Source organism: Choloepus didactylus, chromosome 9, assembly GCF_015220235.1.
Source record: "Choloepus didactylus isolate mChoDid1 chromosome 9, mChoDid1.pri, whole genome shotgun sequence".
NCBI lineage: Eukaryota > Metazoa > Chordata > Mammalia > Pilosa > Megalonychidae > Choloepus > Choloepus didactylus.
This window is the reverse complement of record NC_051315.1, coordinates 98,535,145-98,559,252: the sequence shown is the minus strand read 5'-3', so window position 1 is coordinate 98,559,252 and position 24,108 is coordinate 98,535,145. Positions and strand designations below refer to the sequence as shown.

Here is a 24,108-nt window from a genome sequence, read left to right as displayed (position 1 = left end):
GCTCTATTTGTTTGGTTTATTTGAATATTTGATAAGAGAAGTGCTGGGGTAGCAAAAAAGTTAAAGAAAGAAAGACTGTTCTTAAGAGAGAAAGGGAAAATATGCTAAGAAGCTATAGACAGCTTCTCCCCACACCTGCCAGCATTAATTAATCACTAATCCGTTCGTTATTTCCAACTTAGAACTCTGTCCCCAGGACAAAAAAAAATGGTTATTATTTTTTAAAATGTCTAATTAAAACACATTGAAAGACAATCTCTAAAATGGGTTTAGCCAATGCTAATCACATCCACAATATGGTTGGGAGTTGCTAAAGTGCAGTCTTGGGGCTTTCTGGAATTGGAGAAACCTTTGTTCATCAAAATGCTGAGCCTTTGAGCCCCGTTTTCCTCACAGTTCACCAGGTGCTTCTCTTCATTCCGGGTATCGGTGGGCGAGGACAGGGAACATCTGCTGCCTTCTTGTCTGCCCCCATGCCTTGGGGAGCTGTGGGGGAAGAGCAGATTTCTACGGCAGTCGTCTTGGGCTGCTGGTTGGAATAGTTATATTTACAAGGGCTTTATTTTGATATCATTCACACACACTAATGTTTGCCCTGGATTATATGTTAACCCTTTACAGTTAACTCAGGGAAACACAGTACCTTCCTCGGGCAGAGTCGAAACGATGGTGTTCTGTGAGTGACATCTGCCCCTCTGTCCAGGGCTGAGGCCAAGCTGCCTCGTCCCCTCTGAGCTGGCCAGCCTGCACAGCTGCTTCTCCCCCTGGTTTTCTATTCCCTGCTTGCCCCTTTCCACTTTAGCGGCTGAGAACCTGCCCAAAGTGACGTACAGCTGTGTGGTAGCGGGTCGAGTCTGACGCTGATTGAATCTCTTATCTCCTTCCTGTGTTCTCCCTGATGACAGCCTCTCCTCAGGCGTCAGTCAGTGTGTCACCCTCTATTCCAGGGTGAACGGGGTGCTATCAGGGATGCACCCAACTGCCATCTTTATCCAAAACTGCCACCAGCCCTTCACGGCTTCAAGAGTCTTTTTGCTGCACCCTTGGGAAAGGAGGTGCATAAGACGTTCCCATCCAAGCCTGTAACAGGTTGGGTCAGTTCCATGTGTTTGGAATATATCTGATATTAGAACAAATTTGGGGAATATCGTTTCTGAAAGGCAGCACAAGGAACATTTATTTGCATCAGTTTCTCAATCTGCAAACCCCTGTCAGGAAGTTGAGGGGACTGGCAACAACCTCATCTGGAATTTTCTTGCCCTAACTCCAACACCCCCTACCCCCCCAGCTGCCCCCAGTGCAATGGAAAGTCCTAGTGATGTCCTTTTAGCAGGGGCTGCAGTCACGGACAGAACTCTGTGAGCCCCAAGGCCAATGCCTTAGGGAAGGCAAGTGAGGGATGTAAAACAGAGAGGAAGCATAAAGACACCAACTGAATGCAGAAAGAGATGGAGAGGGGGGTGCAGTCCCTGAAGACTCCACGGGAGATAAAAGCACGGGGGCCGGGGAGATAAGTGCAAAATACAACATACGCCTAAGCCTGGCTTTTGAATCGGCCCCAAATGCAGTGACATTTTCTCTTTTGGCTGCTTTGAAGAAGGAAGAGAGGAGAAAATGTAGACTCTGACATTAAAGATGGATGGGGCTTAGACCAACTGAACACTTTTGAAGGTTTCCTCAGTGCTGAGAAGGCTGAGGGCAGGTCTCCACAGTGTGCTTCTGGGAGAGGTGAGCTCTCTTTCTTAAGCTCAGAGCAAGCTGTGTAGTGAAATGGCAGCTTTCGGCTCAGGCCGATTGCAGGGAGCCTTACTATTTAACATCTTATTGGCAGGTGAGCGTGCTGGGGTTCACTGGTCCACTTTAGGTTGGCATTTGAAACAGGAGCTCCACTGGGCCTTTGGGTGGCGAGAGGTGGCACGCAGGGGGTGGGGTTGAGGTCAGAGCTCCCTTGTCTCCCACGGAAGGCACCCGTGGAGAGCCGTCCTCGCAGGCAGAGCCCGGGCCCCCGTGGCCCAGCCCACCTGTCCCAGGCCTTGCCTTGCATTTGACTTTAAAAGCAGGTTTGGCTGGCTGGCCCCGCTGCATGTGAATCGCATCTTGAAGGAGCAGAAATCCCATTAAGAAAGAACTATTGACCCATCTGTCTGTGTGCTGTTGACTCTCTGCTAAGCCTCCATTTGTGGGTTGCGATTTTTTAATGTGGGAAGTGGTAAGCGGAGAGGACAGATTAGAAAGAAATAAGGCAGTGACTCCTTGTAACACTGAATAACAAGGATGTGAAGTCCATTTGATCTACGAGGTCCTTTTGGCCACGACAAAATGGAGCCTCTCTGTCCCCATCACTTCAGAGCTTGTTGGTTTCGAGTGTATCCAAACACAGGGTTTATTACTCATTGTAGTCATTCCACGGTCTCCAGCACAGGTTCTCTACTGGCACCTACTACGTTCTCCGTCTCTGTATGTATCTATGTCTATGTCTATATAATAAAAGGCACCTCCACAGGGAAACCCATGCATCCAGCATGGGAAGCCAGTTACATGCAGAGCTAATAGAGACTCAGCCAGTTTTAATGCCATACAAAGGTGCCAGACAGCAGTGGTCAGAGCTGGTGCCTGCTGGGCAGAGAGGATTTCATGGAGCCTGTGGGTCGAATCTGCTTCCATTGACTCTGGCTGCCACCATGGCCCCCTTTGTGATTAGTATAGCTGAGTTAACTTTCCCCCGCCTCTGGGCTCAGCTCCCACCATGCAACACAAATTGAAATAGTGGGGTGGCAGGCGGTGGCAGTGGGGGCTGTGTTGAGGAGGGGACCACAGGGACCTTCCGTCTTGTTAATGTAACACTTCCTTATGCAAGAGGAGCTGAGAACAGCCGGTAATGAATTTCTCCTCTGGTAATCATTCACCGGTGCCTTGTGACCTGTGTGTTTTTGCTGTGCTGCACATTTCCAGACTTTCACAGCAACTTGTCAGCACCTAGTAAAAATGAATTGGCCACGACCCATCTCTTCGTGCAGTGCCCTCCCCAGCTGCCTTTCGTCTCTGCTGAGAGAAGGAGTAGGTGGGGACACATGGAACGGCAGCCATAGACTCTGGGGCTGAGGTCTGCTCCCCTGCCCATCTCACAGGTGGATTTGTGCAGGCATGCCAAGTCTGTGGGCATTTTTGTTATGCTGAACCACGCTCTCAGGTCCAAACGGCCCCAAAGTGGTGCTTGCATTGTGCACCTGTTGTTTCTTCCTGCCCACTCAGCTGTGCAAGCAGTCTTTTCATCAGGCAGGACTGGATGCCAACAGTGGTATAGTCAGGCATCTGGGTACCCCATGGGTTCTTACCAGCTCTGGTGTAAAGATCTAGTGATGGTGGGGGACAAGGGTGTTGTCTGAGTCACACGCACCAGAGTCACCATCTGCAACTGTATTTCTTGCCACGTGGTCAGTCGTAAGAAGGGGTTTATAGCCAGCTTTTACTGCATTTGTGGATCATGATGATTAAACAACAGATGGGAACCCAACCAAGATTTCTAATCCCTACCTCTTCACTGATGGGAGTGAGTGAAGTCTGAGAAAGTCACTTGGTGGCCTCTGTCTATGGCTGAAAAAATAATTAGGACAGGCTCCCCACCCCTATTTGCTGTGACTGTTTTGTACAGTCACTCTTATCCGACCCTTCATTCCTATTAGAGCACAAGCACTGATTTTTTGTTTGGATAATATGGCCCCTGAATCCCATGGTGAAGAGGAAGTCCTTCAACTGGATTTTCCAGATAAAATACAGGATGCCCAGATAAATCTGGATTTCAGATAAACAGTGAACAATTTTTTGATATAAATGTGTCCCAAGTATTACATTGGATATTTTTATTTGTTAAATCTGGCAACCCTACAATTGTCCCAACAATATTTTAATCTGGATATTATATTTGACCTAAACTATATTTAAACAGAAACTAATAGTGCCTGTCTCCAAGTTGGAAATTGTGGACATAATTTCTTAGTTCAGACTCTAGGAATCTTACTTCCACATTTTCTACTGTGGTGAAACCCAAATAGAAATAAGCAAATACTAAACCACTGCTCTTTTAATCTGTAAAAAATGGCAGCTTGATCTACCCAGGGCACTCATCCATCCATTCATTTATTCATTCAACAGACATTGATTGTGTGCACACATATTAGGTGCCAGGCATGAGTCAGGGTTCCCAATACAAATGTGAGCAGATGCTCCTCCTCACCCCTGCCCCCCCCCCACCTTTGTTCTAGCCAGATTTCCCTTGGCCTCCACCTCTTTGCTCATTCTGGTCCTTCTCCTGTTACCCTCTTCCCCCAGCCCTTCCTACTCTCCTACTCACCCTCAGATTTCAGCTCACACACAATGTGATGTTCAGGGCAGTCTTTAGACTAGGGCAGGTCTCTGCTTATATGCTCACAGCTCTCCACACTTCACTTTATAGCTCTTGCCATGATTGTGATGCTAGATTTGTTTGGTTCTCTGATTCACCTGTGTCTCCCTGTCTAGAATGGAAGCTCCCTGAAAGCACGGATCATTTTGCTTATCATTGTCTCCCAGCACCTACCAAGGCGTAGTATTCAGTTAATATAGATGTTGATTATATGGATAAATGTATGAATAAAACCTGCCCTCAAGATCTAGTGGGTGAAGTAAGTATGCCAATTTCTATGAAAAGAGATAGGAATGAAGGGCTCTGGGAGAAAGAACAATTCTGCCACAGGAGAGCTGGGATTTGGAGCCAACTCCACGATAACATCAAGCCCAAGGTTGCTACCCCCGGCCTCTCGGCAGAAGAGTCTAAGAGAACATAGGGATGGGAGTAGCTGCAGAGCTTTGTCCTCACTGGGTTGTATAACACAGACTTGGACAACCCAACTGAACCACTCCATGGACTAGGACGTTGGGACTGGGGGGACCAAAATTAATTTAGTCTAAACCCCCACCTTCCTGATGTAGATGCCTAGATGTTTCATGATCTTCCCAAGGCCACAGAGCTAGAAGCAGAACGCTGGTCTCTTCAACTCTTAGACCAGAACTCTCCCTCCTCTTCAATATGTCCAATTCAAGGGGAGAGGAACACAAAGGACTTCAAAACCCTATAGTCGTCTTTGAATTCCCCACATGTTCGCTGGGTATAGAAAGGTGAATGCTCAAGGAGAGGTGAGCTGAAGGGGTGAGGGGAAGAAAACGGTGAAGAGAGAAGGCAAATCCAGAAAGGCCACCCCGCCACCGGTCCTGGAGAGCCCAGTTTAGGCTGTCAGGGCAGTGACGCTGGAGGCTTGGCCACGTGAAGGGGCGGCCAGCCAGGGCGGGCGCTCGGAAAGGCTGCACTTCAGTTCTCAGTGGAGCAGTCAAGGACTTCAGGATGGAGATTAATAGCTGAGCTGGACTCCAAGCTGCCGCATCTGGCCCTGGAGCCGGTTCTGACAGGCCTGGGGAGCTGTCCAGGCCGTAGCCTGTGTCTCACAAACAGAACAGAACCGCTTTTCAGGAGAGGCTGTTTGTTGGGGGTACCAGAGGAGCCAGGCCTGCTGGTTTGGTGAGGGATTTGGAGAGGGACCCAGAACTGGAGTGATCAAAATGCCCACTTGCGCCTCTGTGGTGATGGGCTTTTTGCAGAGGACTGGGTTCCTCTGTGCAAAGGGGCCTGGCCAGTCCTTGGTGAGTCAGAGCTTTGCACCCTGCGAGGATGTTGCTGGGGCTGGGCCTCTGCGGAGAGAGGGCCCCTGCTGAGGTGATGCCGCAGTGCAGGCGGAAGGATAAGGAAAGGCCCATCTCCCCGAGACCAGGTGTGCACGTTTCCTTAGCAGAAGGGTGTCTTTCTTCTTATAGCACTTGGGAGGTGTGCCGTGACAGGAACAGTGCACTCTTACACAATTGTCCTTCAGAGTTTTCTGGAAGGGGAGGGAGAGGAAACAGGTGTCATTCTCTGGATAAGCTACAGAAACAGCTTGGCCTCATGGCTGGCTCAAGAGGCCTCTGGCTCTGGTCTCGAGAGAAACTGGAAGGCATGTCCTTTCTCCAGGAGCCTCCTTCAGGGTCACTGAGTAAACTAAGGAGTGAGGAGGACCAGCCTTCAGTGGTGGCGAGGAGATCATGTGGGGGAGGCCCGGGAATTCTGAGAGGCAGGAATTTGGGGGCAAGTCACGCCTTTGCCTCAGCCTTGGCCAGTCATTTAGACTTCTCAGAATCCTTCCATTTTATGAACGGGAAGTTAAATGCCAGCACTGGAGTTACTGTGAGGCTCTTGGTGTATGCAAGGTAGTCTAAGGACCCACAACAGGTAGCATTTCCTGTTCTGACCACCACTCCTTCCCACCACAGCACCCTTAACCCGCTCCAGGGAGTTTCGTTTAGCTCAGCCTGGGACTAGAGCCTGAAGCCTGTGAGAACTGCAATAGTCCTCTTTCAACGTCTCCTTCAGGGACCCCACCCCCATCACCATCACCAGCGTTGCAGGGACAGAGGCAGCTCAGGATCCAGATGGGTCCTGTTTCCCTCAGGGATGGTCCTATTCCAACTTCATTTCATTGCCTGCCTGCCTCCCCTGAGGAATGTATAAACATTTTGAAAAGGATGCAGGTAAGGAAAAAAAAAAAGATCTATGTAAACACTAGATGGCTAGGGACTAGGAGATGCTATTAGTTTATTAGAGCTTTAAAAATACCCAAAAGCTCAACTAAAGGAAAGAAGACATTTGCTTTCATTGTAACCTCTGTTATTGTTGCTTGGGTCAGTAATACAAGAGAACAGAATAGTGCATCTCAGGAGACACATGATATAATAAAGATCACGGACAGCGAAGCTGCAGAGATTCTCAGTGACCTTACTGGCCAGTGAGGGATGGGCTGCCTTCCTGTAAATGACATGGAAGGCTGAAGAGGGATACAGATTAGAAAGCGAACTCCCCACCGGGGCCGTAAGGCTAGGTGTGATCTCGCTTTACCTGGCTCCCCAATCTCCTCTCAAGAGTCTTCCCTTGTTGATATTCTCTGGCTGCAATACCTTGTGCTCCTAGAACCCATCAAACTCTTTTTGGCAGTGGGATCTTTATATGCTGCTCCTTCAATTTGGAGAGCTTTTCCTTTTAGCTGTCTCCTCCTTATTCTGGTTTTAGCTTAAATATCACCTTCTCAGAGATCTTTCCCTGATCACCCATTTAGAAGGAGTGACTCTTATAATTCTCTAGCACTGTTTATTGCCTTCATACTACTTTATCATTAACAGTCCTTATTTTATATGTCTATTTCTTTTGTCTCTCCCACTGGAACTTAAGCTCCAAAGAGTTTACAAAATCGGAGTGATCAAAAATATTTGAAAAAAAAGATCAAATTTCCTTTCAGGGGTGAACAGAGCCTTGAGATGGGGGTCAAGTTGGCTCTGGTTCTTAGCTTTGAGTCTCCCATGGGGACAGGGGTTGTGGGACTCAAAATAAGGCTTCTGGCTCCTCCTTGCTTGGGAATTTGTTCTTCTAAGACTGCACTTGGCTTCCTTTAGCTTTCCCTGACCGAAGCCTGGCTTGTTTTGAATCCAAATAACTAACAGGTGGAAGGCACTCTAATCACATCGTGAAGCCACATTACTTTTCATTTCTTCTAGACCAGTGGTTCTTAAACTTGAAAATGCCTCAGAATCCCCTGGAGGGCTTGTTTGAACACAGATCATTGGACACCACCCCCAGAGCATCTGTATCAGTAGATCTGAGGCTGAGTCCCCAAATTCACATTTCTGACAAGTGATGCCAATGCTGCCAGCCAGGGACCACACTTTGAGAAGGACTGTCATAGACCTTGAAGTCACCAGGGATATTGACAATCAAGTGTTTGAATAAGAATCTAAAGTTGCAGGGGACTGACAATGCCTATGGAGTGGAAGTGTTTGTGGGGCCCACAGTTTGAAGTCTACCAGGTGAGACTTTGAGTTAGAGTAGCCCACCTGGCCATGTAGCCCACCACCCATCCCCATAACATTTTCATTTTATAGAAAACCAATCAGCCTGCTAACTCCATGTGAACATATTGAGAAACACTGTCAAGAGAGTGACCAATCGTCTTGGTTGGCCCAGGATTGAGGGATTTCCCAGGAGGTTGCAGCTTTCAGTGCTAAACCCAGGAAAGTTTTGGGCAAACTGGAATGACTTGGACATGTTAGTGCCAAGTATCTTTGTCTCCAGTACAGAAAATGCAGAAAAATATCTCCGGTATAATAATGTTTATTTAAATAGTGATCTTAAAAAGGCTTTATACAAATCATATAAACACAGTTTGACATTGTTGTTTATTTTTTACATTGAAGAATCACAGTAAAAGCTCTCAAGTTCCCGCGATCTGGCTCAGCCAGCGAATGGTTGAATACCTTTAACTGCCAACCCTGGAAGAGTTTTAACCTTCTGTGTAAGAGTTTAACTTTTTCCCTTGTTTTCTTGTCACACGTGCTCATCCCTTTGCCCCTGGTCCCTGTCAACTCCCCATCCCCACCAAAGAGAGAAAGCAGCCCCGTGGTCCTGGCGACCGCCTAGTCTGGGAGAGCCTGGAGGTAATGTGTCAGTCAGTACAAGGCAAAAAGGAGATCAATACTGTGAGTTGGGTTTCCCACAGGGAACTTCTCAAGGAGACGAGTCATGATGCTAGCCTACCTGCAGATAAAGATAACAGGTGCACAAGTTATGATCGGGTACAGCTGTTTGGCTTTCTGTCTTACAACAGACCAGCCTCAGCCTTGGTGAGGTATCTACAGGTAGCCCTGTGTAGCCTGCTTCCATTCAGCTCTCAGACCCCACTCAGGGCCTCGACTCTGCCAATGGTGAATACGGATATGGGACTTTTAGGGGAATGCAGGTTGAGTTGTATGTAACTTAGAGGTAAACTGCAGGCCCGAGACAGGATTGGTCTTTGGGGTACTGGGAAATGGCCCGCTGGGCATAAGAGGGGCAGGACACCTGGAGTAGGTTTTCTGACTTGTCTTCTTCTGCAGGATACTCCTGGAAATCCCTAGGACTTGCCAACTTTCTGAACACTAAGCTGCAATGGAGGGTGAAGAGGAGGGTGGGCTAATTAAAATCTTGCTTCTTCTGCGTGCCCTGCTCAAAGGGGCCTAAAGCTAAGCCCTCGGGCTTGACAGCTTTCCTTTTCACCTTTAACTATCACTGTGCCAATGAGTGCCGAGATCAGCAGTACACTCTGGCCTCAGGTCAAAGTCACAACACCACCACTGAGTCCCACGTGACCATTCACATACACAGTAGATACAGAGAACTCAAAGGCGCGGCAAAGACACACATACATATGAATAAATAGCTGTTGGTATGAACTCTCCCTCTCTGCATACAAAACACTGTGACATTACCATTTGAACTATAATTTCCATAAGTTAACATTTAAAGGAACCAGCCAGTCCCATTCACTCTTCCCCTTTCACCTGGAGTATGAGACAAATGACACTGTAGGTGACCATAGCAGCAAAAATGGTCTGACAGTTTACCACTGATATGTAATAGGCCTGGCATAGTGTTTGGGTTTCAAATGTGTTTCCAGCACACAGGCAATCTTTATGCGTTAATACGAATCAAGATTTGGATCTTGATGCGGACAATCTTACCCTTCACACAGTTTCATTCTATTCCTGATGCCTCCCTTTGTGGAGCAGTTGAGAGTCATCTAGGGCTATGGCTACAGGTGGGTAGCAGGGCTCATTCCATTAGTGAGCTCAGCGGAGAGTTGGGGGGACTGGGAGTGGAGCCAATGGGGTGGGGAAGGAGGAATGCCTCAGCTTGTGTGAAATTCACTGATTTCTACACAGAGGGAAAAATACATTTTTCTTCAATTTTCAAGGCACTTAATGAAAAACATAAATTGAAGTGTGTTTGTGTGTAAAAACCTAAGTCTCTCTGGGATTGAAGCAGTATTGTTAGCATTTTGGTCCACAAGGCTTGCAGACTTCTGGGTGGGATCAGCTTGTGTATATCTTAGCTCTGACTCTCCTGAAAGGCTAAGGCGGTAGCTGTAACCTAAAGGAGAAATCAGTGTTTGCTAGCCTATCCGGAGAGACTAATTCCTCAAAATGTCTCTCCCTGCAGTCTGCTCAGACTTGCCATCGCATTTTCACAGATTTTGGACTTCTCTTTCCCTGTCCACTGTTCTCCATCCCATCCAGTGGTCACTGGTTACATCTCACTGATGGAGAAAACATACCAATTGCCTGTGTTTTTCCCATCCCACTTCTGAGAATATCAGACAATGTTACTTCCTGGGGCTTAGAGACTTGACAAATGTGGTGTGTGTGGGTGTGTGTGTTAGAAAAACAAGGGGAAGGGAAAAGAAAAGGCAAAACAACCACCAGAGGCCCCACAAGGAAAGCCCCGTGGCCACACGGTGTAGGTGTAATGAATGGCTCCTAGTCACCAAGCACTTTAAGGCTCGTCCGCTTCTATCGTGGAGGTGCTTCTGTGGATTCTGATGTGTGAAGTTTCCTTTCTGGTTTGTTTTGAATCGCATATAAGAAAGAGCTGTTTATGCTGGCCCTAAAATGGTAATTTTCCCCTGGATAAAAAAAGTTAAAGGCAACAACATCCTACTTAAATGCTAGGACTAGAAATGGCAGCTTGTAGGGTTGGCTGGCAGAACCTACACCAAGCAAATCCCTTAAGTCACAAGACGATCAGAGAACGGGATAAGCTGGACGGCTTTTTTGTGGTTTTATTTCTAAAGAGGGAAAGGCTGAGAAGACCCTTCACTTTTCAAGTGTTGATTAGAAAGAGAAAGCAGAGAACAGTGATCAGTGCTCTGGTTCTACCACTAGAAAGGTCATTCCCCTCTTCTGCCTCTTTGAGTTGTTCACAGACCAAAGAAATAAAAATAATAAGAAACTCACAAACAAAATAGAACTGTGACCCCAAAGAGATGAGCTCCTGTCTTTGTCCCAGCAGAGAACACGGCTTTGTTTCTGCAGTGACTCAGCCACCACGGTCCTTGGTGGGGAGGGATAATCCCCTGTGTGAGCTGCGTCTCCTGTCCTCCCTCTCCTGTCTGTCTTGTCCACATCTTCTGTATTCTGGATCAGTTTGATCGAGATTATGGCATTCAGTTCCCAAAGGGAAAAAAAAAAAAAAACGTAATCTTCACCAGCCCTTCTTGCTGGAATGAAACGTCAGATGTGATTCGGGTGCAATCCGTCATGCCTCTGAGCAGCACTTCTGGTGGTTCATCTTGACCTTGTGCTTGAGGCCGTCGTAGAGCTCGAAGTTGTAGTTCTCCAGCGTCGTGCAGCTGCGGGAGCTCAGGCCCGAGTAGGAGCATGTGCAGTAGAGCAGGAGCCCCGCACACGTGGCCCCCAGGAGGACGCCAAGCGAGCTCATGGCAATGATGGTGATGAGGATGGGATCTAGGGTGTAGAGCCAACTCTTTTCTTTGTCGGCAGAGGAGACACCAGACCCTGAGGTTGGGGAAGATGAGTTGCTCCAGTCCACCTCGTATTCATCTATGATACAAAACACATGTGAGATTGCAGGTGCTGCTTCTTTTAGGGCAAAGCTGCTGCCCGAGCCTCTCCAGCCCAGCTCAGAAGCTCTTCAGAGCGCAGCAATAAGGAGCAGGAAGTCTGGAACTACACTGCTTGGGTCCAAACCCCAGCCACGCCACGTCCTAGCCATGGAATTTGGGCAAGTTATTTAATCTGTCTTTGCAAAGTGGGGATACTAAGAATAATCCACCTCATTTAATTCATATTAAATGAATTAATATTTGTAAAGTGCTTGGACCTGTGGACCTGTGTTGTAGGCACCCTTCTTTCTTTGCCTCCTCATCCCTTATATCTAACTAGATTCATGCAAAGGACAGATTGGGACTATTCTCACAAGATGGGTTTTCCAAGTTAGTGTTTCAGCTACACAAACATCTGGTCAACCTACTAGACATTCCTCCTATCTTACATTTGTATAGCATGGCCAAGACGTGGCCACCTCCAAGCTCATTTATTTAGGAGAAGGCATGGTATTATGATGCATTTTTTTAAATAGATGAGGAAACTGAGGTTTAAAGAAGTAGGTGACTAGGAGGCTCTCTCAGGGTCACAGAGTTAGTAAGCTTTTAAACTAGGATTAAGGACTGAGGCTTTCTGCATCCTCATCCCTTGCTCCTTCTACCAGCCATGGTGTTTCTGCTGCTTGATCTCTTGTGGCTTCTCTGTGTAGGTTGTACAGTTTTTCCCATAAAAGGAGTGTTGGACAGGGCTTTGCAGAGAGTCTGCATTCAGTTAGCAAGGTGCTGTTTGGGTTAGTCACTCTCGTTTCTATAACTACACTTGAAGTTTTGATTAAGGTCAGGCTAAAAGCAGCTGTTGTACAAACTGCTCCTCTTAAATGTATCAATCTTTGTCTAAAGCTGTTCTTTACATGGAACCTTGGTGTCAAATCTCTTGGAGAACAATTCTGGCTCCCAAAGAAGTCTAGGGAGACCTGAGTCCAGGGAAGAAATTACATCTACACCTTTGCTCAGAGACCCTCCAGTCAGCACTCTTGCTTCAGCCTCTTAAAAAACATGCATTTGAAGTGGGAAAATATAGCTTAAAATAAATATGAAAATATGAGATGGGCAGTGTGGAAAAGAAACTTAAGTCCTGCAACAAGCCCCAACCTGGAGTCTTGGGTAGTGTGGGAAAGCCCAGGAACCAGAAACCAAAGCCGGCCTGGCAGAGCAGTCATGTTTACATTCATTCACTTAGACCCTTTTGGGGAGGAGGTCAAGGGTTCAAGCAGTGACACTGATAGGGGAGCTCACCTTTCACTTCTAAAGGATTTATCCAGATTTGAAGACAATCAGTGTAGAACATTGCCCAAAGTGGGGAATGTGTTTCAGATTAGGCAGAGGGAACTCAATAAACTTTCTAAATCTCTAAATTTGCCCTTGACAGAGCAATTTATGGTTTCTTTCTTCATTCTTCTCTAGATTCTTTCCCCTTATATTTCTGACTGCTAGTTCTAAATTCTGGCCTTCTAATACCCTGAACATTATTTTTGTTGACGTCTTTAAAACCAACTTGAATTTCACGATTATCTGCTAAATCATAGCAATACTCACCATCAATTTCATCTTCATAGCTCTCTCTCCCATGAATTTCAGGGATGTCCACTATAATAAAAAAGAAAACAAACTGAATTATAACAAGTCCTATCACATGGTTAAAAGGCAGAAATGCAGTTCTTGAGGCTGGCTCCCCAGTATGGTGAGCAGTTAGAGAATCACCATCAGCTTTGAGAATGTTTGGTACAAGACTTATCAGATCCTTGCCACTGTAAGTAACCTGTCTTTACTTCCAGCAACAACCAAATGAACAAAAATAATAAGAAAGGCTGAGTCTTCCATGCCAAGTAAATTCTGTCCCTTGTGCCATTATAATGACTGTCACTCAGTATCAATATAGACCTGTGTTTTATCTCAGGCACCTTCAGCGGCATCTTACACCCATCATCAGACATCCATTTAGTGTTGCACATTGCACCTCCTCATACACAGACATCTATGTGGACACAAAGTACAAAGAATCTTTCTCCTCTGGATTTTAAATAAATGTGGTAATTTAAGAAGTCACATTTCATCATTATATGTTTTAATGTAGGAGTATAACTGGAAAGAAGGTCATAATGCCTGTCCACCTCCACATTTCTGTGCTAACATCTTTTGCCTTTCCTCCCCAGTCTATTTTTCCTATTGGCTTTCTTCATGGTTTAGAATAGATCAAACGTGCATCCAATCTGACTAGCCCAGGCTTGAATAGAGCTAAGATAATGTACTCTGAGTTTTCTCCAGTATTATCACTGTTGATCTTTTCCTTTTTTTATGATCATTTTTTGGGGTATAGGACAGGTCATTCTATTCACTATCATGTCCATCTTATAGAAATCAGAGCCAGTGAAAACTACCTGTCTAAAATGGTAAAGCATTTAAAAAGAGAATTAGAGATGCAGTGAAGAATAGGATCTTATCGTTTCTTTCTATCTCACAAGTGTTCAGTTCAAAATGGCCCCAGTGAGTGTAAGTGGCCCTGTAGGAGTTTTGTTCCACTTAAAAGCGGGTAAACTCAAGTCCAGCACTATAAACTGATATGCAAAAGTCAAGGCTTAAAACAAAACCCAAAAATCAATACATAAAGTATTATACAAGAGGAGAAAAGACCTTCAGACCAGGCTGACCTTCTCCCTCCTCAGCACATCTCAGGGAGGATGTGCTTACCTGTGACCTAACTGAGGACCGAGCCAATGCTGCCAGACTTGACAGGCAGTCTTTTTCTGGAGGTGGCGGTTTTAATTGCATTAGAAGTCTTCCTCATTGCTGGCCAAGGCTCTAGAGCACATTCTCACCCCCCCTGGTCTGTAGTAAGGGATGCAAAAGATAAGTTGCCAAGACCCCTCTTGAAAGGACCTTGGCCTGCCTACCACACACCATGTGGCACTGATCCTTCACAAACCCAGCCTGTTCTTGGCATGCTTACAGCACAGCAACTGGCACCTGCAGGCCATGCCAGCTTCCCTCCCTCGATTCCCATCCTCTGCATTATTCTCCAGGTCCCTATAAGGCAGGCTGTTTCCTTGGAATAAAGACATGAGCATGAATCAACAAGACACAGGTGGTGGCTGTCATAGGGATCAAATCAAGCCTGTGAAAGTCAACCCAGAGCTTTTTTAAAAACCTTATAAAAAATGAGCACAGAAGAAAAGCATCACATAATAATTAATTATTTTGATGGGATGCTCATATGTCTTAACACCTTCATGGTTCAAAGAAGCAGAACATTGGATAAGAACATGTGAATCAGCATAGAATGAGAACTGTGGGGCTCCTGCCAGTGACTTTTGGACCAAATCCTATTCTTGCTTTTAGGGATTCTGTCTCTGCCAAGGATGTGATGAATTCTTGGAGGCTAGAATACCATCCTGCTCCATCTCATTCCCTCAGGGAAGAATTCTTAGGACACTATTGATCACTGGCTGGAAAGGGTGAATGTGGCATTGATCTTTAAGGAAGGGTAAGAGGTTGGTCCTGACTATGAGAATATCTTGTCCCAGGAGATCACAGCCTTCTGTCTCTGGGGCTTCTGCTGCATCCTTCTCTGGAAGCAGAGGACTAGATGATAGGACCTCTCAAAAACTGGTCCAGTTCTAAGGTTCTATGAAATCAATTGCTTAGATGTGGCTGAGATTTCCGCACCTGGAGAATCAAAGGCTATTTAAGGTGAAGAAGAATACTTTAGAAGCTTGACTTGGCTTTTTGTATGATTTCAATTCCCAGGGGTTTGAGTGAGTGGGATGGGGTCGAAAGAAGGATAAGTTAATCAACATTTTCAAAAGCACATCTGTTCACCAAACCTTAAAGAAAGAATGGCACGCTGGGGAAAACCCAAATAAAGGGAACATTTGTACAAAAAGCAATTTACTTTGATAGCAATTTTCCCTAGTCTCCTTGCTAATATTTCTGATATTTGTGTTTGATTGAGAGCTTTCTCTCTCAAAAGCCTCTTTGCCCTTCATAGACCACTTTCCTTTTCTGTTGAGCTGGGTAGGTAAACCTCAGCCTGTTTCCTCAGGATGCTGGCATGGAGGAGAATGGTTTTCCTCTAGGTCCCTGTAGTTCTAACAAAGAAAAGGTGAGGGTGGAGGATGGTAGCTGCCGGGAGGAAATCTAGGGGAGAGAGGTATTGGCCTTTCCTGTGGGACAGGAGGAAGAAGTGATGAGCTAGGAGCGCAAGGCAGGAGATAGAGGCAGAACCTGCTTGGGAGGCAGAAATGGCCACCACAGGTTGGCAGGAGAATTGGGGGCCCACAGACTTGGAACTTGGTTTTTCATATTGCTTTCCTAATGAGGAAAAACTTGGAGAGGACCTTCCAGGGCTCTGTTTTAGTGGGTGGGTGTGTCAGTGAGTGGGAGATGGGTGAGGGAGGATGGAATGGGCCACACCTCTAGGAGAACACAGATCAGGAATGGATCTTACCACCCACATGACTTACACTTTCATCCTTTGTGCTCACACGGCCCTATTTCCTTCTGGGTCTCTGTGTGGATTCAATCTCAGGCCAGTCTGATTCCACAGCCTGAATTCTGACTCTCAGCACTACATTGCAACCAGAACACAAGCAAAAACCCAAGAGATCAGTGCATGGCTAAAAAGGCTCAGTTGCCTCATATCAAGTGAACAGATAAAGGAGGTAGCTCCCCCCCCACACACACTTTGCAGCAGCCCCAATTCTGAGGCTCCTCAAGTTTCCCTTCCCTTTAACAGCCCAGTCTCATTTGCCTGATCCTTTCCATGGACTCCAGCAGCCCAGGAGTCTAAGTCTGGGGGTGGTGGTGGTGGGGTGATTCTTCTGTGGGGGGTGGGGAGGGGCAGAATGCAGCTACCACCATATCATTACTACCCTCTTCCAACAGAAAAAAGGGCCCACCTCATCTTGGATCATAGCTGGCACATTCTCTGGTTGTTTTGCTGCATCACAGGCTCAGAGGCATAGGCTTCTCATGAATGTGAAGATACGGTGATTTGAGAGTTGAGGCCTCATATTTTCCCCTGGCTGTTCTTACCCAGAGAGGGAAGGTTGATTTACATTGGTCTTCAAAGGCAGTCCTAATTAACTGACTAATCAACCAACCAAACTTGGTAAGAGAGCTCCCTGGGTGTCCAGGAACCATTCTAAGGACTCTGGAAATTAAAGATGTCTGGGATCAGGTCTCTACCATCAAGACTCACCCAGGCCAAGACAGCATAAGGGAAAGTGGGGTGTTTGTGGCTGCGACTCCAAGGGCTGCTAGAGTCCATGGAAAGGATCAGGCAAATGAGACTGGGCTGTTGAAGGGGAGGAAAACTTGAGGAGCCTCAGAATTGGGGCTGCTGCAAAATGGGGGGTGGGGGAGTCCTACCTCCTTCATCTGTTCACTTGATAGGATTGGTTTCAAACGAGGCAACTAAGCCTTTTTAAGCCATACACTGATCTCTGGGGTTTTTGCTTGTATTCATTTTTATCAGACTCACCAAGGAATTCAAGGTGATTACTTTGCTGGGTAACAAATCTTCCACCCATTTATTCCCTCCGTGCATGTCAGGTCTCGGCCCCCTTTCCCCTCCACCAGCTGCTGCAACCAGCACAGTGAGAGGAAGAGGTGAATTAACTGGCCTGGAAGGGCTGTTAGCAGAGTTTGAGTAATCAAGTGTGGGCAGAGTAGCCGCTACTTAAAAAACAAAACAAAACAAAAAAACAAACAACCCAATCCAGCAAAACCTGGTCATTGTCATCTTGGGACTGAAGTCTCCAAGCTGCAAAGCCCCTTGTTTCCTTGTTTCCCCAGGTGCCCCTTACCCTGGCATCAGCATCACTGAAGGTGGGGTGGGGGTGGGGGTTAGGGACATGGTGAAGAAGGAGTCCAAGTCTTGCCCATCTTCTATTGTCCTGATTTTTCAGTGAGCAACATAGTGACTAGTTATTAAAACATCCACTGGACTGTTCCAGGAACTCCTTCCACCCTGGAAAAGTCAAATACTCTCCAGTGTCCTGGAAGTAAATTGCAACATCACAGCACAAATGGTGAACTGTCATACCCAGTCACAAACCAAACCTCCTCGAATGAAAGATGTTTCTCCCTGAGGGGTCTGGAACGCTGCCTGGTGTTGTAAGACCACACATGCTATTCGGGGCAATGCCCCCAGTGACACTTCCAACCTGCAGCCGGGAAATTCCCCACTGAGTGTGATTTAGGGCCTCAAACAAAACACTCCCTCTTTCACAGCTCTTCTCTCTCAGGCTCTGTCCCTCCCTCCCTCCCTCCCCCCACCCCCTCTCTCACACACACTGACACACATTTTACTTTACTCTCTCCCTCATTTCCTTCCCTCTTTTCTCTTAAATTAACACCCTTGGGGCTAGCATTCATTCATTAGTTTACATTTCTACAGTTTCTTACAGAAAAACTGCAACCTGCCCTTCGCCCACTCCTGCAGTGAGTGTGTTGGCCTTGACATTATTGTGTTTACTTTCTGCATTGCAAAGGAGCCTCACAAGATTGCTGGGAGAGCAAGAAGCTGCCCCAAACCACTGGCTACTTTTAGATAAATGATTTACGATGGCCAGTCCTTGGGTCACTTGTACACAGACTGTCAGTAATCCGACTTGCATTGCTTGTTTTTTGAAAAGTGTCTTCCATGCCAACTCTGAGCACTGGGTTAAGAGGCCTGGTTGAAGCTGATGATGGGTTTGCCGTGCAGAATGTGTAGCAGAGATACTTGATGAAGAACCGTTTAGCATTGGCCTCACTGAGAAGGGGAGCAGCGTGGGGTACAGGGAGCACTGGATTGGGAGCAGGGGCCGATTTCTCATCTGGGGTCTGCCACTTTGCCCCAGTTGTTAGAGCCTAAGACATCACCCAACCTCTCTGAGTCTCAGTGTGTTTCTCTGTAAAGTAACCTCTGATGTTCCTTCCTGTTCTAAAATTATAGTCTTACGGGAAGAAAATGAGAAGGTGTGAGGACTTCTCTGATGAGGGTTATCGAATAGGGCTGCTGGAGCAAGGAGGACAAGGTGACTTCTAAACAAACGGGCTCCACTGCCCCTCACTTGCCCCATTCTTCACCCCATGTCTGTCATAGTCCAGAAGTAGTAGCTCCCTGTAATCATCCTTCTTAAGGTGTGTGTGGAAAGAGATCACAAGGACAGGTAAAAGGGAAGCATGAGGTTCCATATTTTCAATACTTGCCAGTTTTACTTAGGAACTAATTCTGCTAACTGGTAATCCAGGAACTGATAAAGAGGCTAAGCTGTGTACCAAGTTTCAAGCCTCCACCTTAACTGAGGTTGGGCTGATAGAACCTTGTGAAGAGCTAGTCTTAACATGCCCACTTAACCCACCAAAGTTCAACCAGCCTTTAAAGCAAGGATCCAAGAGCCTGTTACACACGGGAAATCACTGAAATCATTTATATTCAAGGTCCCAGGCATCATCACTTCTATTTTAAAGAGGAAGAAATTGAGGAAGGAGGGTAGAAAAATGCAATAAGTCATTGAGCAAATCATCAGTAGAACTGAGAGTAAACCACAGATTTTCAACACCTTGTTTGGGGCCTATGATTTATTTGGGATAAGTTGTTGGCCACTTAGGGCCTTTCCTGAATGTCATTCCAAGTTCCCAAAACCTCTGAGTCGGCTAAATCCTTGGATCTGATGGGAGTAGCCTTCACAAAATTCTCTCAGCCATTTTGTTTTGATCCCAGGAGAAAAGACAACACTGAAACCTAAATAAAGGAGAACTACTGAAGACTAAGGAGATATTTCTCGGCCTGTCAAAGTGTTTAATTCAGTTTAACATTTAGAATTGGCTGAAGTCCCCTCTCCTCACCGACACACACACACATAACTTCCCTAATTTAGTTTGTTCAGCCTCAGTTGCAAGAAGGAGCCAAAAGTTCAGACGTTGATCTAAACTTTGCCAGATTTCCTTTGTCAGAAAGTTGGGCTACTTGAGAGCCGTTCATCCCTTGCTGGGTCTGGCTTGAGTTTAGAAACACCACCAGAAGATGCTTTACCACGGGTTTTTATATCTTGGGCTACAGCCATATCTATGCAAGGTTATGGAAAAAAAATTTGGAGTTTTTCAAATGGTTTCAAGCTGAAAAAGAAAAGGAGGCTTGATTGGAGATTATTGAAAGACTTTGATCTTGAGTTTAGCCATTATATTCTATTATTTCTAGTTGGATAACTAGAAGGCAAGACTAAAAAGGACTGGAAATACTGACTGCAAACAAGAAAGCTGTGAAATGACCTAATAATACTTTTAGGAGTGGAGGCGGATGAGCAGCTGAAGCCAGAATGGCTCCACTGAGTCCCAACAATGGCGTGAAAATAAGAAAAATGCAGCCGGAGAAATGTTTAGCTATAAAGACAGGCTTCACGACTGTGCCGGCTGGAAAAACCCAGCAACAATGATGGAGGAAAATCCTGGAATCTCGCTTTTACTTTAGGTCTTTGAAAAATCAGAGGTATTCTCTATCTCTATAGATAGATGTCAATTAAAAGACGGCCTCTTTATACTTTTGTTTGCTACCTTTTCTTAGGGTATTAAGGAAAAACAGAAAATCTCAGGGAAAAAGTTTTTTCCACTCCCTTCTCTGTGTTATGGGTTGAGCTGTGTCCCTCCAAAAGATTCATTCAAGTCCTAAATGCTGGTGCCTGTGAACATGACTGTATTTGGAATATGGTCTTTGCAGTTATGCTGAGGTCACACTGGATTAGGGTGTGCCTTAAATCCAGTGACTAGGGACCTTCTAAGAGGAGAGGACAAAGAGACACAGACACACAGGGAGAATGTCATATGATGACGGAGGCAGCGATTGGAGTGATGCATCTGCAAGCCTGCCAACCACCAGAAGCTAGGAGAGAGACATGGAATGGACTGTCTCCCAGAGCCCCCAGAAGGAACCAGCCCCGCTGAATCTGAATTTCAGAGTTGTAGCCTCCAGAACAGAATACATTTCTGTTGTTTGCAGACACCCACTTTGTGTTTTTTTTTGTTATGCAGCCCTATGAAACCAATCCACCCTACATTCTTATGCTTCTCATGAAGATGTTAAGTTGTTAAGTTTTATTTCTTAACATTTCAGGGAGTTTTTCTCAGTGGGCTTTCTCAGTGGACTTCTTCTCACACGGCTCCTCTCTGCCAGTCCTGATATCCAAGAAGTGTGCATAATGGAAGTACCGCTCAGGTGGAGTGGTTTGGAACAACCTGGGTCAAGTGAGAGCATAGAGTCAAAGAAACAAAACTACATCCACTTACAGTGTGGAAAACGATGTCTCCTTAAAGACTTCCCTCCATATTTTTGTAGGTCTTTGAAAAGAAAATCTCTTTATACACGTATCTCACCAAGAGAATTGCCTAAACTCAAAAGCCGGGCTCTTCTTTTGGACACAAGAATGAATGAATGAAATCTGATAAGATTTTAGGGGGGCCAGCAAGGTACCTTTCTCTGCCCATTCAAGAGGTAAAGATTTCCCCAGCAGACTGCTGGTGACTGAAGACTGAAATTATACCTTAATTCCTCTGGCTTTGGGTTTGGAGGAAGTGACAAATTAAGTCTGCTCAGACATTGAAGTCTTTGTGAAGGAATCTAACCCAGGCTTTTCTGAGAGACGACTTTGATGGATGGAGGGCAAAGAAAGAGCAAAGATGGTGAGAACAGAGAAGAAGAAAAGGGACCACCAAGAGAGGCGGAAAGTGGAGAAAGGGGAGGTTGGAGGTTGAAGATGAACTTCTCTTGGCACAAAGGCAGAGGAGAGAAGACCATGTCCTCTTTGGGGACAGAGGGGTGGGGTGACGGTCCTGCCAGGGCCAGAATGATGTGGTGTGCAGTCCCAGGGCTTTCCGTGAACACTAGTATTGCTGAGCACACACTTTGTCTGTGGGTGGCACCTCTGGGGCTCCCCTGTCATACCCATGCTGGCACCATCCAGGTCCTAATGACTCTTCCCACTCTCAGTAGCAGCTGCCCCAGAGAATCAATGGATCAGCCCACACCAGCTCTGGTTGTTCTTATGCAGTAAGAAAACACACAGGGGCAGACAGTTTCTTTAACAGACTGTGCTAAAATGAAGCCTCACAAAGCACCAGGCCAACTGAAAATAGGACATTGGTCAGGGCCATCTCTTGATCAAAACTTCCTCTGTATTCCCATCATTAACAGAGCTGGCTCCTCTCTAACAAGTTGCAGAGAACTCTAGTCCAGGCCTCCTGTCCATGAGTCCTGCTGCCTGAGAAAGACACTGCTCTTGTTGAAAGCCAAGATGTGGTACACTATCATTCCAGTTCTGGATCAGCACCTTTGCTTTTGAGAATGTTAGTTAATGGTATTAAAAGGGTTCAGTTTTGCACAATTACACATAGAAGACAAAACAGGCACTTTTTTTTTCATGTGTTGAAGTACCTCTAGTCCCTCCAGACCACACACGCATGCTGCTTTCTTTCCCAAGCCATCCAGAGTTACATACCCACGCTTCATGCCCAAGAGGCGGCAGCCCTGGATTTTCAGCAGATCAGAGGAGGCCCAGAAAGCACATATGTGGCTGTGGACACTAGCCATTATGCGTAGCACGTCACCTTATTATGACTCGTTTGTCTTAGAGCACAGTAGAGATCAGAGAAGCATGGATTTTCTGATGAACAGGTCCCCTGGCTTCCCTTCCATGAGCCACTCCTTGCTGGAGCCATCTGGGGCTAGTAGCTTTGCCTACACATATAAACATCCCATAGAAAACAGCCTCGCTGCCTGGCATCTCTCCTCAGGGGACAGCAGCCCCAAAGCTCCTCCCGAATGCCTCCTTTCAGCCTGGAAGGCCTGCTCCTCTCAGGGCCAGCGTGGGGCCTGCGTCACCACGCCCCAAGGATTTCAGACATTCTCTTGGCCTGTGGGTCACCCTGTGGCTGCTAGAATATTTGAGTATGCAGCACAATATTGTGTACTGACCTTAAAGGATGTTTTTACATAAATTTTTTAGTAGAAAACATAAATAAATAACAGCGAGGCACAGCACAGTCACTCTTTGAAGAAATCAAGTGGAACTCATTAATCATGGAAAACAGGGCTCTGCCTCCTGAACCCAGGGAGAGAAAGAACCACTGTCCACAGCTGCCCAGTGCTGGTGAGCTGCCACGTAAAGCCAGGCCCATTTTATCCACAAATTGGCAGTGCTGGGAGAAAAAATAAAAAGTCCTGGAAAAACACTCTTTGAGGTTAAAGTTCCCTTCAGCTGAAACCACCCCAAACCTTCCTCTGCAAGCGTTACGCCCATTTAAAGAAAGGGAAAAGTTACTGAGATGATGTGACTTGTACAAAGGTTGCAGGGGACATAATCCAGAATGTCCAGTATTCTCTTGTTACTCTTCCAAATGGGGATAGTTTCATTTGAAAAAGCAAACCTCAGCCATTTGCAGCATCTACTAAAATAAAAACAAGCACACCACTTGCCCCAGAAATTCTCTCTTAGGTAAACACATGCACAAAGAGGCAAATTCAAGGATGTTCATTTCAGTATTGTTTATAAAAGTAAGAAAAAACTAGGCACAACCTAAATGCCCACCAAACGGGGAACGTTTAATAAACTATGGTACATCAACCCAATATGGAATGCCATGCAACAGCTAAAAAGAATGGGTAAATGTGTGGATTACTGATGCATCTTCAAGAAGCTGTCAAAAGAATAAAAGCAAATTGCCCAACAATGAGATCAAACACTGTGATGCTATTTATGCAAACAAAACAAAACCCCAAACACTAATGAAACCAAACCACATAATTCTAGAAGAATAAAATGTTTGTAAAGGGAATAAAAAGGCCTGGAAATGTATACCTCAAATCATCTCCCAGGGTTACCTCTGGGGAGGAGAGTGGACCTGGTCAAGAGTAAAGTGAACTCTTGCTTTTTCTTTATTTGCACTTTTTTAGGGATATAGTCATGTATCACTTGTGAGTTGAAGAAAAAAAAAGAAACCCAGTCAATTACTATTCTACAATTTCCCACAACGACTTTCTTCAATGTAAATAATTACTATGGAAATGACCTTCCAAGGAAAGATATTTCCCCACCCAACACCCAGTTCTGCCTCCAGTACCACTGCTGCTGACCCTTCAAATGACCTTTCCTATTTCTTCATCCAATGCTGCTGGAAATTGACCTCTTCTTCTTCTTCTTTTTTTTTTTTTTAACTTTTCATTTTGGCTCTCGTGGTCAGTGACAACAAACACCAAGAATGATTACTTTGCCCACAAGAGACTGGGGTACTTCTGGGTCTCCTGCCCACTGGGGCAAAAGTGGCTTCTGTTTGTTGCCCTGAAGTGCCCAGATTCTCCACTGTCCCATTCCATTGCCAAATGGGGTTTTGTTCTTTGGCAATTTCCTCAACTCTTAAATATCTTCAGCGCTCAGGTCTGGGTTCAAACAGACTTCCTCCAAGCTGTCAGTGCAAACTCTGGCTAAGGCTTTTGGCTTGATGACTTGTAACAGCATGGGTTTCCAATTGTATATAACCTCTGTATATATATCCCGGGGCACCTGATCTACGTAAGGCATAATTA

The 24,108-nt window shown here is 45.9% G+C and overlaps 1 protein-coding gene across 2 annotated transcripts in view; it reads right to left on the bottom strand.

Moving 5' to 3' along the window:
- Positions 1–8,211: 8,211 nt before the first annotated feature.
- Positions 8,212–24,108, bottom strand: part of NRP2 (neuropilin 2) — a 119,445-nt gene continuing 103,548 nt past the window's right edge. For both annotated transcript variants that reach the window (XM_037849786.1, XM_037849787.1), the window contains exons 16-17: positions 13,086–13,136; positions 8,212–11,487 (exon numbers count right to left, since the gene is read on the bottom strand). In XM_037849786.1, the coding sequence (XP_037705714.1) occupies positions 11,183–11,487; positions 13,086–13,136 (356 nt within the window). In that variant the 3' untranslated portion in view covers positions 8,212–11,182. The remainder of the gene's footprint in view (positions 11,488–13,085; positions 13,137–24,108) is intronic.